Below are 17671 nucleotides of genomic sequence, written 5' to 3' on the forward strand. Positions count from 1 at the left end.
AGATACTAGATGCTCTGTCCTCTGGCCATTTGAGAATGTTAGAAAATATCCACAAAAGGGACGCGGGCGAGGGCGGTGGTGACACACAGAGATCCCTCTCTTCTCCCCTGGCTGCTGGGGTGAGTGGACGAGGTAAACAATTTAGCATTCCTTCAGTGCTGTTTAGTATCCAGGAAGAAAACCCTTCCAACCCTCCGGTGCTGGGGTCTGATGGAGGAGGTGCACAGGGCAGCATTTATAAAGAACAGAAGTGCCAGCTTTTGCACTGGATATATTCCAAGGATATATTCCTTGCCTCTCTCTCACTAGGGCTATACCTTCATAAGGCTTTGGGCTAGAGGGGTTGGGAAGGAACTGAATGAGAATGGGAAGAGGAGGAAAAGCCCTCCTTTAAAGGGGAGCCCATGTTCGTACCTCTGCTTTGTTAATGTACTGGGCAGTTCTCCCCAGACTAGTCTGACGGTGGAGCCCGGGAAAAACACAACCCTCACTCTTATCCCAGAGATCCCTGAGAGATCTGGGAACCAATGGCCACACCCATACCTTCCGCCTTCCCATTCCCAGGAAACACCAACCAGGGCTTTCCTGGGAGCAGAAACTCCTGGGAAGTTCCCCTGTGATGCCACAGCCTAGAATACAGGAGGATGTGGGGGCCACAGGAAGGGGATCTGCAGGTGGAAATGGGAAGAATACAAAGTGGAGGACTAGAAGAACTGAAGTGAGGCACTCTTTTAAGTGCCACTTAAAATTCTCCAGACTTCCTAAATAATAGCCTTGGGATCACACACCATAGAAACGCAACTGCTTTGTTCTGTCTTCCTGAAAGAATCGGAACTCTTTTTTTTTTTCCCCCTCCAACAAAGGAATATCTACTGTTTTTACAGTTAATCAGCTGTAATGAAAGAATATGAAGAGCTGTCATGTGCTTATTAGAGAAAATTAGCAGATATTCTTTTATATGATGAAGTAACACACTGAGCTGATAACGCTATAGTGCACACTAAATTACAATTAAAGGCCTTGCTGCTCTGCCAGAATCTCATTTATAATCTCAATGGAATATTCTTCCTGCAGTTATTTCATTTATGCTTCCTTTATGTAATTACTATAATATTGGTTCTGAATCATATTTTCCTAATGTGCCCTTATTCAATTATAAAGTTATTTTCAAGTATAGTTACTTTCTAATATCAAAGAACATGATTTGGCCATCTCTGTCATCTGCAGGGCTTCTTAATTGCAGAGTGTTCACGGGTCATTTTCATCTCCATTTTTAAGGGTAAAACTTCCTATAAATCAAAATCTCCTGACTTGGCCCATGTCTTAAAAAATATTAGCCTGAACAGAATGTTCCAGTGACGAGTTTGGTTTGGATAGAAAGCCAACTCTTTAATGTGTCTTCAACATATGCGCTCATATTGTTGGATGTCTCTGCTTACATACAAGGAATATTTTCAACCCAAATGTTCTGGGTTTCAGTCAAGTGGAAATCTGTTCTGCAAGGCTGTCTCTGTCTCTCAGCCTAAGAATAAGGACGCATAAGAATAATGAGTCAATAGCAGGCTAGCTTTGTAAAGACAGTCTCCTAAGGTAAGAGATGCAAGCTCCTTTGGAAGGATCGATATGCTTTGGCATACAACAAGGTCATGGGTGAGATTGCCCAAGCAGGGCAGAATGGGTGATAACTGGGGTATATCTGCAGGAAGAGGCCCAGGAGCTCAGCTGCAAAGACTTGGCTCACTTCTTACAGCTGGACTAGTAAAGAGAGATGTCTGAGTTGAAGGTTATCCCTGGTCGGTTACAGGGAGGAGTAAGGTGTGTCTTGTATGAGACTGTTCCTTAGGGACCTCAAGAGGACAAAGGGGTGGGATACTTTAGTCTCCGGGCCGATCATATCATGTGATCCCTTGCAGAGATTCAGCAGTGTGCAGCTGTCTTTGTGAACCCTGCTTCACGGTTTTGGGTAGACTTACTTTTAATGAATAATTATTAAACAAAAAAGAGAGAATGCATTTTTTTATGGCTCAGACAGTTTAACCTTTTTTTTAAATTTCTAAGCAGCAACATTTAGTTGTAAATAGTTTGCTGTTTGTCCATTCCTTATAAAATGTGCTCTTGGTGAAAGAACTTGTTAACATTCAGGGCTGTTTCCTGTTGCTGGGCCACAGGGTTGAGCATGATAGGAATTTGTATCAGCTCTTAACTTTTAATCAGGAGTGTCCATGTGATCTGATCCATGGCTGGGCTAGAGACTGACTAGGTTAGCCACAGGTCTGGGCTGTGCTAGTGGTAGGGCTGTTGGGCTATTCTTGGGTCTGTTAGCTCGCCATAAGTGTGATGGACCACTCACAGGTGTGTTTGGCTAACTGTAGCTCTCCTAGTCAAGCTATAGACCCACTAAGCTAGCCATGGGTCTGGCCTGTGGTAGCCACAGGTCTGTTGTGTCTTTCCCAGGAAAGAGGCTGCTGTAGTGTGGACAACAGTAATGCTTCCCTCCTGGGGCCCATTACCATCAGGTCCAGCCCTCAAACTGCCATAAAGCTCCCAAGGTTGAAAAACACAGCTCTTTTGTCTGAAGAATTTGGGATACTGGACTTTGTTTCCCAATCATGTGTTCCTAAGCTAGCCAAATAGTAGGTTCAGTAATTTCTGATCTTTATTTTATTTAACAAATCTCTTTAGATTTAAGATAAGAAATGGAGTAACAGTTCTGTTTTTATAAGAAGTGCATTAGACCACTAAGCATATGTTAATTATAACAGCGTATGGTTTAGAGATTAATTATGAGGCCAGCCTGATGACCTGTAGTCACTGTCCCTTGCTTCCACAGGGGTGTGAGGTAGGTCATTGAGTCTCTAGGTCCATGGCTGCGGTTCCAGCTCAGAGCTGAGTGTCCAGCCACCCCTCTGAGGCTTCCCTGAGTACCTCAGTGATTTCCATCCCTCTATGGCTCTGTCCAGCTTATGACCCTTTTCCCTCTGACCTTATCTTATTCCACTTGCCCAGATGTCCTGGACGCACCCACAGGGGCCTTTCAACAGTGTGCTCTCTCCCTGATCCTTTGATCTCTTGGGAAGGCTTCTATCCTTCCCAGATCTTTCCATACTTGTAAAAAGACCGTCCAGGGTCTCAGTCTGAGGCATCTTTGTGAGAAAGCCTTTTGGTCACCCAGACCACAGAACTTTCAAAAATCTGCTACTTACAATGAGAAACACACCAGGACAAGAAGTTCATTCAGATGTGGGTCTATTTGTATGTGGTTCTCATTTCACTTTTAAAGCATGCAATGTAATGGATTTTCGTGCATTCACAGATACAGCCCTTACTACTCACTTTAGAACATTTTCATACCTAAGCCAACTATCCTGTGGTTGCACACCCACACACGCATGCATCACCATCAGGCCCCATCACGTGAGAGGGTCTGAACTGGTATTTCGCCTTATTCTCAGACAGGTGCCATTACTGCAGAATCTTCCTGAATACACTAACTTCATGCACTATTATCAAATCTCTAAAAATGTCTACTTTATGTGCAAGTGTATTTGGCTTGCATGTATGTGTATGTACCATGTGCAGGCCTGGTGCCCACATAGCCAAAAAGAGTGTTAGATCCCCTCCTGCCAGAGTTACAGATGGTTATGTCACTTTGTGTATGTGTAAACTGAACCCAGATCTCTCCAACCATTATTTAGTCTTCTTGAGCACTTTGGAAAACATTGCCCTAGACCACGGTCTGTCTCCTGCCATACAAGTTACTGCTCCATTTCCTTCCTATCACTACTTGGTGAATATCTAAGGATGTATGTTTGGAGGATGGCATCTTGCTTTTGACTGTTCTGAGAGGGGGCACATGCAAGGTGCAGTGCTGATCAAGTAGTAGGTTTTCAGTGATGAGCACTTGACTGCATGACTGTGTATCTTAGAAAGGAAAATAATCTCTCTCTTCCTCTCTCTCTCTCTCTCTCTCTCTCTCTCTCTCTGTGTGTGTGTGTGTGTTTGTGTCTGTCTGTCTGTTTCTGTCTCTCTCTTTCTCTGTCTCTCTGTCTAATGTCTGTTTCTGTGTGTGTGTGTCTGTCTGTCTGTCTGTCTGACTATGTCTCTCTGTGTGTGTCTGTCTGTCTCTATTTGTTTCTGTCTCTCTCTCTGTGTCTGTCTCTGTCTGTCTCTCTGTCTCTCTGTGTGTGTCTGTCTACAAGTCTCTGTCTGTCTGTCTCTCTGTGTGTGTATGTCTGTCTGTTTCTGTCTCTCTGTGTGTGTCTGTCTGTCTCTGTTTCTGTCTCTGTCTCCTTCTGTGTCTGTTTCTGTCTCTCTATCTCTCTCTCTGTATCAATGTGAATGCATGGGCATGTTTATTAATATATGGATGGCAAAGGTCAACCTATCATTTTCCAGGTGCTGTCCCCTTTGTCTTCTGAGATAGTGCCTCTCCCTGGCTTGGAATTCATGGAGTAGACTAGGGTAGGGTTGCTGACAGCAAGCCCCAGGTACTTGCTTGTCTCAGTTTCCTAGCACTGAGATTCTAGACATGTCCCACCATGTTCATTTCCCCTATGGAGCTAAGGATAAAATTGGGGCTCTCATGCTAAGGAAGCAAGCACTTAGTAAACTGAGCCTCATCTCCACACCCTGTCTTCGATAAATGAAATTACCGTGTCCCACTTTTCCTAAAGTAGCCCAGTCTCCATTTAGCCTTTTTTAAAAATAAGAACTTGGCCATGAATTACTCAGTAATGGTCACTGTGCTTCAGGCCACTTTGCCTGATACACTCAACTTGAGCAGTCTGTTACCAGGGCGACCCGACATGTGAGTCCCATTGATGTTGCTGACATGAGCCACGGGCTCACAACACAGACCCACAGCTTTGGCTTGACTTTTAGTGAGTCTGCCCCCAGCACACATCCTCACTGCCCCCTGCTTCCCTCCCGTGCCCTGTACCTGTCTTTGCCAGTCTCCTGCTTGAAGAGCTCATCGAACTGCAGCATCTTGTGGCGCGTGATCATGAAGGCCTTCAGCCGAGGCAGCACTTGGCTGAGGAGCTGTAGGTTGTTGTACACCTGGCCCTTGCCATCCCGGCGCATGTAGCTGCTGGGGCCCCAGAAGATGAACACGGTGCCCTGGCTCACGTTGAGCAGGTCATGGCGGTTGCGGAGGATCCTCTGGATGCTGGAATGTGCGATGACCCGCAGGCTCGTGCGGTTGCCCACGTCAAGCCCATAGCCTCGGGTGGGGGCATCATTCATGCGGATAACACACTCTGTCTGGTCGATGTGGGGGCCCTGCTGACTACGCAGCAGATGCCCCGAGCTGGTCACCAGGGCGCAATCCTTGCAATGCATTTTCAGGGGCTGCAAGACACGGGGAGGAGAAAGATGGCGTCAGCCACAGGATTTACCTCCCTAGGCATCACTGGGTTCATCTCTTCTTTTAACACCTACCCCACCCCCAGCATCACCAGGTTACATCCCTGTCTTTAGATAAGAACGTCTTCTCCCTCTTTTTAAATGCTCTTCAGACCCCCTCGACTTGCACCTGATTATATCTGCTCCATTGCAACTATACGGACCTTTCCTTTCTTTAAAACTGCATATAAGAGGCTGTTAGACAAGGGAGAAGGGGCTGGTGTTGATCTGTCACTGGCTATACTTAGATACCAGTGTGGACATGTGAAGCCAGCGAGGTGAAGACTGTTACATGCTTGTTAGCTTAGAGATGGGAAGCCATGAAGGGAAACTTTCAAAACTAGGTCTTTCCCAATCCAAAGCTGGCCCCAGGCAAAGCCAAGTCTCTTCTGCAAATTGTGTGGCTGCGTTTGCAACTCTCATTCATCTTATTCCAAAGCTAAGCATTGTCAAGGCCTTCGGATGCTGGGAGAGCATGCTGACCTTCAATACCATTCAGGAATCACGGGAGCAATGACACGCAGATTCAATGCTGTAACTTTGAAATAGAGAACTAAGACTATTTTTCTCATGTAAAGGCATAGGGTAGGACAGAAACCGCAGCGTCTGTTTGCATTTATGTAAGGAAGGTCTCAAGATCACAGCCTCAGACCCTGGAACTGGATTGCTCAGATTCCTTTCTGAAAACGCACTCCCACGACGCCCTGCCTGGAAAGCCAACGGAGACAACGCTGCTGACAGTGCTCAGTCGAACACCTTGAACCAGTGATTTTCTTTAACACCTAAAAGCTAACAGCTCTAACATGACCTGTTCATGTTTAATGGAAACATCTCTTCCTTGTTCTAAGATAATGAAATTAGAGCCTGAGGCCAAGGCCAGGAAGTTCGAAAGAAAATGACAATCTGAATGTCACTGTGTAGCCAAGAGTGACTTAGAACTCCTGATCCTCCTGCCTCCACCTCCCAAGTGCTGGGATGAGAGGCACACTCCACCACAGTTTATGAAGGGCTGGAGCCTGAACCCAGGGCTCCATGTGTTCTCTCTCAGAAAGCATCCTCCTAACCAAGCTGCATGCCCAGCCCAATCAAAGCATTCCGAAGGGAGGTTGCCTCGCCCGTCTCCCCCAGAGCTTTGCCCTTTTCAGTTAATTGTGGACTGAGCACCTGACTCTGGTCTCGGGAAATTAAGCCCTGAAATACTCCGTTTTGTATTTACTGTGAGAGTTTCCTGAACCATGGGCGTGATGTCATAGCCTGACCGAGTGCTCCCCAAGACCTCCTCTCATGGCAAAGTGGGTCCAGCTTTGTTTGGAACATTTGTATAGCTCCAGAAACCTTCTAAGTCACTGACCTCCACCAGCCTTGGTTTCTTCAACTCTAGCAGAGGAAAACTGCCCTTTCTACCTTGGTAGAAGGGGGGAAGCCCTAAGATACGGGAGCAGCTTGGTTTTTTAACATCAGTAGTATCCGACCTGTGAAGGTGGCCATTGCATGGAGCAGAAGCCAGCTGAAGCGTGGGACTTGTCACAAGAATTAGTCAGCACATGGCAGGTGCTCTCAAGTCTATCCTTTAAGTGGTGTGCACACCTGAAGCCTCAGCGCTTTGGAGGGAGAGGCAGGTGTGGTATCCCTGTGATTCTGAGGCCACCGTGTCTACGTTGCCAGTTCCAGCTCAGCTGGGCTACACGGCGAAACTGTTTCAAAAACAATTACCATTTAATACGGAGCATGTGGTAAAAACTCAGCTCAAATTAGCTCTTTGAGCTAATGATGGACACTGTAAATTATCACCAGGAATGCAATGTTTGGCTGTGCTTAGGTGACTGGGTGTGATGGCTGTCCTTGTCAACTTGGCCCATCTGGGAAAAGGGAGGCTCAATTGAGGAAATGTCTCCACTAGATTCACCCTAAGACATGTCTGTGGGACATTTTCTTGATTACACATTAGTGGAGGGAGCCCACCCCATCGAGGGTGGTGCCACTCCTGGGCAGGTGTTCCTGGGTTATCTACAGAAGCTGGCTAAGCAGGAGTCAGCAGTCCCTGTCCTTCCCTGGTCTCTGCTTCAATTCCTGCTGTGTTTCTCTCTGGAGCTCCTGCCCTGGCTTCCCTCACTGATGGAGAGACCTGTGAGTCAAGTAAACCCTTTTGGGTTTGCTTTAAGTTGTTGCCTTTGGAGATTATAATGTATTATTTTCCCCCTTTCTTCTCTGCTTCCAAATCCTCCCATATATGCCTTCTTGCTGTCTTTCAAATTCATGGCCTCTTTTTCCATTAATTGTTGTTAAAGAATGTGTATGTGTGTATATGTGTATGTGTTCCTAAATGGATACAGCTTAGTCCGTAATGTTACTTGTGTATATGTCTCTCTCTCTGTCTCTCTCTCTGTCTGTCTCTCTCTCTCTCTCTCTCTCTGTGTGTGTTTTAATTGAATATTTTATTTATTTACATTTCAAATGTTATCCCCTTTCCCGATTTCCCCCTCTGCAATCCCCCTACTTCATCCCTCCTTACCCTGCTTCTATGAGGGTGCTCCCCCACCCACCTACCCACTCCTGCCTCACCACCCTAGCATTCCTCTACACTGGGCATCAAACCTTCACAGGACCAAGGGCCTCTCCTCCCATTGATGACAGATAAGGCCCCTTCAGCTCCTTCAGTCCTCCCCCCAACTCCTCTCTGTGTGTTTTAACATAGCAAAAGAGAGCTAACCAGTGCACTGAGTTAGGCAGCCAGATGCCAAAAAAGAAGAGGGAAACAGAGCTTGCACATCGGGGAGGCCCATGGGCAAAGGAATACATCAAGGTATGACAGGGTTTATGGAGGAGGTCTGAGCTGGAATCTGACTGATGGGGATTAATTATGCCACTGCAAAGTTGGGGATATTTTAAAAAGAGTGGTCAAGTAGCAATTTATTGAGTGCTCTGCATGTGTTGGGAATATGTCTGAGTTTATTATACAACCATATTTATCTTTCAAATAATCCTGTAGAGTATTATTGTGGCTACTTTACAAGTCAGAAGTTTGAAAGATTAAAAAATAAAATAATTTTGCTCCTGATCATCCAGTTAGGGAAGGCATAGCTGGGATTAGGAGGTAGGGTGTCTGGCTCTAGAGCCAAATGGATTAGCCAGTAGGCTAGCACTGTGGGCTAGAGTAACAAGAGCGAGCGCATTAGTGGCACTCACTGGGTCCCTCCTGTCCTCTCTCCCCCAGACCAGGTAACCTGTTCCTTAGTCATGAGTGTTCTAACTCTTAGGGCTCTGATCTGGGACGGGGCAGTAAAATGGCAGCTGGTACCCAGTTCCTGTGAGGGTCATTCAGAGTAGAACTCAATCCGGACCTGAGTCTAGAGGGTAACATACGGTCAAGACCTGAACTTCTCGAAGAAGAGACACAGTTCTGTTTGTCTCACCCAGTCTTGGGGTCTAGGGGAAGGAGACTGCCGACTCCTCTGCTGCACAGACTTCTGGGCAAAGGTTCCTTCTTTCACTGTCTCGTTCTGTGTGTGAGTTACGCAGAGCTCGATATGGTTTATTTAATGATAGAACTCTATTTGTCACTAAATGTGACAGTGGCTTGTTCTCATCAGGGCAGGAAGCAGAAGGAACAGGACGCACACAGGGCGGGGCTATAAACCTCGAGAGTCCCACCCCCTCCAGCGAGACCCACCTCCCAAGGCTTCCACAGGCTTCCCCTCCCCCACTGCCAAAAAAAAAAAGTTGCCAGCAGTGGGAGACTTAAGTGTTCAAACTTGAGTCTTGAGGGTGGGAGAGCCCTACAGCTAACCCATAACAGAGAGTCATTTTATGTATCAGACACTGAACTTGGTGCATAGATAAAACAGGAGGAGATTCCCTCTCAGGAAGCATGCAGTCCAGGGAAAGGATGCGCTCAGAAGAATGGAAGGATCTGCAGTAAATGCTGAACTAACCTGGCACAAGATCCTCTGGGACCCAAGTTAAGGGACTACGGAGCCAGAAAGGCAGGGGTACAACCAGCCAGGGATTGTGCAGTGGAAACCAACAGAAAAGGGGATCTTAGGAGGATGAAGTCATAACAGGAACGCATGTGGAAAGTGTCCTTCTTTTTCATGACTAGGGCCATTGAATAAAGGAGGAAACAGCAGTCATGGGGAAGCAGAGTCCAATAAACAACTTCCTTCTCCTCCTCCTCTTCCTCTTCCTCCTCCTCCTCCTTCTCCTCCTTCTCCTCTTTTCCTCCTCCCAGATTCAATTTTTGAAAGTTTTATGTCCTATAAGTGAACATTCTTAAATAGAACTCTTTTTCTAAGAGTATTTAGAACATAAAAATTGGCCAGTTATCAGATGGACACAAATCCTTAGCAAAGGTTTCCCGTGTAATCCTCACTAATGCAACCTTCCTGAGAACGACACTCTTACTGCAGATCTTCAGTCTATTCTGTAACGATAAGGCTACAGGATCTTGAAACAATGGCTAAGGGCTGACAGGGCTGTCAGTGGGGAATGGAGACTCTCAGAGCCCTCTCTAACAGTTTCTTCTGTGACTGACCCAGTGTGTCACGTCATCTGTGTGTCAGAGGTGAAAGTTTGGCATTCTGGGAACCCTTCAGTCCTGGAAAAGAACAAGTATTGCTCTTCATGGGCATCCACTGAAGTATCCTGTGGCAAGGAGGACCTGCTGCAAGTGTCAGGCTGTTCAGACACGGGAGGGTCAGGAAACCAAGTCTACAGCTGGGCTCAAACAAGTTCCTAACCTCCTTACTTTTTAAAAACACAAGGGACCAACTAGCTAACTTATAGCCCAATGCTTCGGATTCCGTCACCCACTCATTTACCCTGATGTTCATTTGAAGACCTTTAATGAATACTTAATATGCCCTGAGGTGCCGTATAACTCAGAACATTTCCTTCACTACGCCACTTTATTGTTTTCTTTTTCTTTCTTTTTTTTTTCTTTTTTACTTTTTAGTTTCTATTAGTATGTATTAATCATATGTAATAGTGGGTTTCATTATGAAATTTCCATACATGTATTTTTAATCATATCAACCCTAGATGAGCCTTCTTTGTCCCCTTTCCACTGATTCTTCCTAACAATGTTCTTTCTACTTGCAGGTGTGTGGGGGGAGGGAAGGAAGGGGAGGGAAGGAGAGAGAGAGAGAGAGAGAGAGAGAGAGAGAGAGAGAGAGAGGGCATCTGGGAACTTTACCAGGTAACTATACCACTGAGAAAAATGTCTTTTCTTTCCCTATGAATAACTAACGGCCTATAGCTCCTTAAGAGAGCATGGCCCTTGGGAGTGTCTCTCCTCCTCCCCCCACCCCCCAGTGACTGGTTATTGACTTCTCATCTTGTCAGAGCTTCCATTAGCTCAGGAGTGCAACAGCTCTCATCACAGGGTGGTAGACAGGGATCCCCAGCACTCTGGATCCTCCCCTTCCTCTGTGGGCACCAAATCTGATCAGAAAGGGGTTGGTTCTCCCCGTAACAGTCTCACCACTATCACACCGATGGCATACCCTGTCTGGATGGTCACTAGTGTAACATTAGGGACTAGAGCTAAGGGAGACCATGGATGTCTAGTCTCTCTAGCAGCCTGTACTTGCTGACATTAAGAGGGCTGGCCAGCCCAGTTCCAGACTGATTTTTTAAAAGTATTCTGGATGAAAGCTTATGGCATCTCCAGCAATAGGGCCTCATGATCTAGTTCAAGTGCAACCAACCAATCTCAGTGTTACTTGCTCACAGCCCTTCAGGGGCTTCGAGGGTCTCCCTGACAACAGCTTGTTGGGAGATAGCCCACACCTGGTACTTCATCAGGTGATGCCATAAGTTCACATCAGTGAACCTGGACCTAAGGCTATGAAAGCTGAACTTACCAGGCTGGTTTTAAATTTTCAGTCACTAAGCTCACTGTGACTGGGGACTTGAAGAGGGATACCAACAGCTTGTTTCCCCTGTAATTGTTCTGGTGACTTCTCACAGCTGAGGCTGGCTGACAGGTGACCCCCCCCCCTCCCCAGGACACTCCAAGGGCCTCCTCCGTGTTCTTATATTTTCTTTTCAGGGAAGGAGAAGGTCTCTGCCTGTGCTGCCCATATTCTCTGAGATCACCAGTAGCTCCCACTCTTAAAGCTGTGTTCGCAGGCTATGTGGTGCAAGAATACTGCAGTCCAAATTCTGCCTGTTGCTAAGGGGTACCAGCAAGACCACTCTGCTCTTCTACATCTGACATTACACTTCTAGCATCTGAGAAGAGGGCGTACCGAAGGCGGGGCCACTTCCAAAGAGGAAGTGGAGTCTGGCTCCTGCATTCAGAAGGACTAATGGTGCCGTGGAAGCAGAATGACTAAAAATCACACAGTAGGGTGTCCTGCAGTCCTCTGAGGGAGCTGTGTTCCTTCACATCTCTGAACCATTAAAATTCTAGAGTCTTAATGATCTGGGGGGGCTCATTCACAGGCAATACGTTGGTTTCTGCTTCGGTGTCTGTGTGCTCTCCCCTTGAGTGATAGGATGTTGGGGGGGATGGGGAGGTAGGGGGTGGGCAGATTGCTAAGCATCGCATTGGAGGATTGACTTAGAGACAAAGGACAGCAGAGAGGAAAGGCAGAACAAGGTGCTTTGAAGGGAGATTTTACCCAGGAAGACAGCTTGCCTGTCTTCATCCTCATAGTATCCGCCCTCCCAGACTCTCTCCCTGAATAGTCTCATTTTCTCAGCAGTTGTGTAGCTTGGTGGAAACTATGGTCACCCATATTGGGTCACTCCAATTGTGGCAGTTTCCTGTATCCTGACTGTAAAAAGGATTTAATTGGTCTGGGGACATAGCTCAGATAGTAAAGTGACTGCCTAGTCCAAGGTCCAGGGTGAAACCTCAGCACCACAAAAAGCTTGATGTGGAAGCACATGCCAGTGATGTCATCACTTGGGGTGTAGACTCAAAAGTTCAAGGTCATCCTTGTCTGCATAGTGGTCTCAGGTCAGCCTGGGCTACATGAGACCCTATTTTGTCTTTTAAGCATTTAATGCTGACTAGGGAAAGTGATGGCTAAAGGCGTGACTCCCCACTTCCTGCTTCCTGTACTCTATGGGAACGCAAGGGCAGAAGGTACACTGGCGGCACAAGCAGCAACCTGCCAGGAATTGTCTTGGTTCTGATGCACATCAGGAAGGGGACTGGCAGAAGACACCTGTCTTCAGAGAGAAGACAGTGGAAGCATTGTGGAGAGAGCTCAGGACACGGTCTGAAATGAATGGCTGACTGGGAACTGGCCCAGGACACAGGAAGGGCCATTAAGCCAGTTATTAATCCCTAGTGAGCTTCATGCAAGGTCATTGAGCTGGCTTGAGGTGAAAAATGCCTGGAAAAAATTGGAAGCACATAAGGAGTCATGAGGTGTTCCCAGGGGGTTCCTCAGCGACCCAGCGCTGCAGACCTCCCACCATCCATGTGAGGGGTTAGCAAGCCACTTGGGAGGTCAGTGGGCAGCACGCTGTTTAGGAGAACATGAGTGTACACACACACACACACCACACACACGGAACTCTAAATTTACTTTTGTTGTTTCTTATGTACTTGGGCAATTTGCAAGCATTTTCCACCATTCCAGAACCCAGGACAGGGTATACAGTCTTCAGTGGGGCTCAAGTTGATTTTAGAATGTGTGAATTAATCCTCCTATCACATTCCTCTGTAAAACACCCCACAAAATACACACATGCACACATACACATGTGCACACACAGGCACATGCACACACATGCACACACACATGTGCACATGTACACATATACAACCACACGCACACACATACACACAGGACAGGGAAACATCATTTGTACCATGGCTAACCCCTTCACACTGTGGTGACAGGAACATTTTTATTTGAAGAAGCGAGCTAAGAAATCAAGGTCTGGCTTTTGTCACAGCCAGAAGAGCAAGAGCAGGCGGAATCCTCTCCGTGACCCAGCTGACGCCTCCTGAGCCTTTCTTGAGAGAATAGAGCAAGCCAAGTCAAATTAAAGCTGACACCTAAAACGCCTGGTGATGTCCTTGTACACATTTGTGGCCAGCAACGCCATGGCTTCACTTCTTAAAACTCTGATTTATTTGGCAGGGGGAAAGGTACCTCAGAACGTGATGCCCATTAGCTCAGTAATGACACTGGCCTTGCCCTGGGGGGCAGCCCGTTGGTCTGGAGCAAACAGATAGATTAAATGGCTTTAGGTGTTTCGAGACACTCTGGCCTCGGCAATCTGATGCTTTCCTGTAATTACCAGGCTGTTATTAGCTGTCAGTCTCAGTTCCGGCACCTTGGTGAGAGCCATGCTGATTATTTAATGTGAGTTGCCAGGAAAATGTTACTCTCCCAAGAAGTTGCTTTTTCTGCAGCTTAGTGACGGCCCTCCCACCAGCCTCGGGGGCCACAGAGCACCAGCAGGCTCTTCATTCAACACCTCTCTCCACCTAGTGCTACCTATATTGTTTCCACCCCTTGCCTGGATAAGGATAGTCAATCTCCGTGGCTAAAGGCTGGAGTACACCTGGCCTTGTTGGAGTAGGCGTGGCCTTTGATACTGAGCCATGTCTAAAAACATCTTGTTGGTGTTGCGGTTGGCCATCTGCTTCTTGTACGTCTCAGATGAACACACGGGGTAAATTGCTTGGCTTTTTCAAGGTCCATTTTTTTCATCCATACCATGAACATGGGCAATTTGATCTCAAACAGAAGGCTTGCTACTTCAATCCAAAGGGCAATTTGCCCCCACCAACTCACCCCCCAACCATTCTCTGGCTCATTCTTGAGACTTGTCGCCTAGCCCTCTAGTTCATGTACTTCTGTTGGCTCTGTCTTCTGCATCTCATTCCTGCCTGTCTCCTCACTGCCTCCTGCCTCTGTCTAAGTGACCGACATCTCACCTGAGTGCCAATAGCACTCAGCTCTGAGCTGACATTTCATTCACCCCATTCACCTGCGTCCCTGCCTTGTAGGAGTTCCCAGAGCCATCCTCAATATGCAAATCACATTCTGTCCTGCATCTGCTGCACCTTTCAGTGGCTTTCTGTTGAGCGATTAAAACCCTAGACTCCCTTCAAGCTCCGTGCCCTAGCCCGACCATCTGCGGCTTGCCCTTCGGCTGTCCCTCCAGCATGCTCCTATACAGTCATTTCACCGCTGTCTCTCCATTGCTGTCTGGCTGATGTGCATCATGCTGGCTGTCCCCTCTCTGTGCGCCACTCCTTCAAGCCCTTCACAAGTAATTTCACACGCCAAGAAATCCAGTTTCCCATCTCACCAGCAGCCTTTCCCATCCATCTCTTGGCACTCTCTCCCACGACCCAGGCTTTGTTTGATTTTTATAAACTCACACATGTCACCCTAAAATAATACTAATTATTATTTTTTTGTGCCTACATGTTGTAGTCTTTCTTATATTCTGGGATGTAAAAGGAGAGACACTAGCTTCTTTGTACAGTTTCTATAGCACCACAAAAGCTGTGGTCCAGCCCAGGAGTGTTGAACAAGTGCGTTTGAACAAATGAGGGAGCAATAGGCGTGTGACGCACTTATGTGGGGCATGGTACAAAGGACTGCACACGGGTAAACTTGTGGTCAATATCGCCACTCAGCAGATAGCAGGTCCAGAGACCTCCCGACTCTGGGAAGTCGAGTTTATTTTTTAAGTACAATATCGGAGTTTTGTGTATGCTTCATAACCATAACTAGCCCTGAATTAGCTTCAAGGGGAGGCTGGGAAAGCCCATAATTCCCTTTTAATTTAATTGCATTTTAATGAGCTTTTAACATCCAGTCTTATTAAAATATAATTTGTACACCGTAAAATTCACCCATCTTATTTTACTACAGTTTTTGATACAGAGTCTCATGTAGCCCAGGCTGGCCTCAAACTCACTACGCAACCAAAGATGACTTTGAACTTCTGATTTTGCCTCTACCTCTTATGTGTGTGCGGCGCAGTGCCTGGGGACAAGTTCACTGCTTCTAAAGTCAAGTTAGGTAGATACTGCCATGGTATGATTTTAGAATATTCCCATCACTCTAAAAAGAAACCCCAGGCCCCTTTATAGGCCCTGTCCATTCCCTGCCCACCCCCTTTAACCACTGGGTGAGGTTTTATCTCCAGCCAGATCTTCCCTTCTTTTGCTGTTTATTGTAAACATAATCACCTGTGGTCATACACTCTAGTTGACTTGTATATCTATTCACTAGTGTGTTTGTGTGTGTATGTATACACACACACACATCTGTGTTTGATCTCTTGTTTATTATAAATGTTATGAATACTCAAATGCAAGCCTTTATGTGAACTTATATCTTTGTGTCTCTTGGGGAACCTAGGAATGATATTTCTGGATCATATGATAATCTTGTTTATAACTTAGAGATCGGTTACCAGCCTGCTTTCCCAAGCAGCTGTACATTGTCCATTCCCAGTGCAGTGCACAGGGCTTCTCTGAATCACTGACACTGTGTCCTGCCCTCTGTTTGATGGTAGCCATTCTGAGGGGTGAGGGGAGGTGTCTCATGGTGGAGCTTGTCACTCTCCTGTTTCTAATTTGCCCTGTTTTGAGTTTCTGATCGTATGTATTGAACCCTCCATTACACACTAAACAAGTCGCCCAAAGCAGGAGACCGCTGAACTCCGAGACAACATCCAGCTGACTTGTATGGGCTGATCTAGGTGCTGATCTTCAGTGTCAGCTTGACTGCTTTAAAAGTCCTCCGTGAGATCAGTGCGGCACGCAAGGGTGTCTGTGAGGGAGTTTCTAGAGAGTTTAACTGGGAAGGTTCACACTGAATCTGAGTGGCATTGTCTGGTGACTGAGAGGTATCCTGAGTGGCACTGTCCCCTAACTGGTGTCTGATTATGGTCCTGAGAGGCACCATCCCATGACCAAGGCCCCTCACAAGAGATCCAAAAGGAAGGAGAAAGCTGGCTAAGGGTTGGCTTTTCTTCTTGTTCTAATCTCTGTCTACCATGAACAATCTCTGTCATAGGCTCCTGTTGCTATGATGTTCTGCCCAAGCACATGTGGCCAGCAAGCTCTGAATCCAGCCCTGCAAAACTCTGAGCCCTGGTAGAGCCTTCTTCCTAGATGCCTGCCAGTGCCCAGAAAGTAGCTGATGGAGTCCTGCTTATTTTCTTCATGGCCCTTACACAATGAATGACTGGAATTTTTCATTTTGGTGCTTGCTGCTTGGCAGATGTTCAGGAGATACTTGAAATAATTTATTGATCTCTTGTCCCTTACTTTCTTGGTAAGCAATCGATGGTTTTCCTTTGTTCTCCATGAGTGTGCACAGTTGCAGGGTGAGTTACATCTTAGAGCCTGCTTCTTCCCTCGGATGCTGATACAGCGGTTGGTAGTTTATCTGGGCTCACCTGCCATCTTCCTATAATTCCATGATGCAACTGCTTTCACACACACACACATTCACTCCCTGGAAGACAGGCCACATAAGGACCCCATGCACTGATTAGTGTAATTAAAAGGCTGCTTTTCATTAGGTGATCTTGACTGTTGCTGGATATGCCTGTTTCTACAAATCTGGCTTGTTTGTCATCTACCAGCTTTGAAAGAAACCTTAGACAAATGTGAGCAATGACCCAGGCCTGGGAAGGTACTGAGCTGATGGCCACGGGAACTGAGAGTTCTTTATGTGGCTGAGTAAAAAGTGGGAAAGCTACCCAGCACTTGGTAGCCATGGGACATCCTCCAGGCCAGGCAGGGACCTGTTCTGTTAATGAAATACAAGTTTCTTCTCCCCTCACCCTTTCATTTTCTCAACACACAGCTCTCAGGCTCTGACTATTTATGCAATGGGATCCCTTGGGCAGCTGCCCGGGACACTACTGTCTTCACTCCTCAGGCTATACCCTATTTAGACATTGGAAGAATTGTACAATGACACATAGACTCCTCGAAAGAAGAGATGGCCATGTCTTGTTCAGTCAATGAATCAGATCAACTGCATGACCAGGACAGTGAATGTACAGCACAGGACAGGAGGGAGCCCAGTTTGGGTGGCAGGCATGGGTACAAATCTTAGGCCCGTCATGGTTGGCAGAGCATCTCAGATGAAGAGCTGAGTGTAGCTGTGTATGTCTATAACCCCAGAATTTAAGAGGTGGACGGTAGAGGATCACCTTGAGGTCCAGGCCAGCCTGGATGTGTGATCACAATACAACAGAAGAAATGGAGGAGGAAGAAGAGAGGGACAAGGAAGTGAAGGGAGAGTGCACATGAAACGAGGCAGGA

General features: G+C 46.7%; 1 protein-coding gene across 1 annotated transcript in view; it reads right to left on the reverse strand.

Moving 5' to 3' along the window:
- Positions 1-17671, reverse strand: part of St6galnac5 (ST6 N-acetylgalactosaminide alpha-2,6-sialyltransferase 5) — a 166264-nt gene that overhangs the window by 23496 nt on the left and 125097 nt on the right. Inside the window, exon 3 of the mRNA XM_021158846.2 lies at positions 4940-5349. Coding sequence (XP_021014505.1) covers positions 4940-5349 — 410 coding nt within the window. The remainder of the gene's footprint in view (positions 1-4939; positions 5350-17671) is intronic.

Source organism: Mus caroli, chromosome 3 (genome assembly GCF_900094665.2).
Source record: "Mus caroli chromosome 3, CAROLI_EIJ_v1.1, whole genome shotgun sequence".
Classification (NCBI taxonomy): domain Eukaryota; kingdom Metazoa; phylum Chordata; class Mammalia; order Rodentia; family Muridae; genus Mus; species Mus caroli.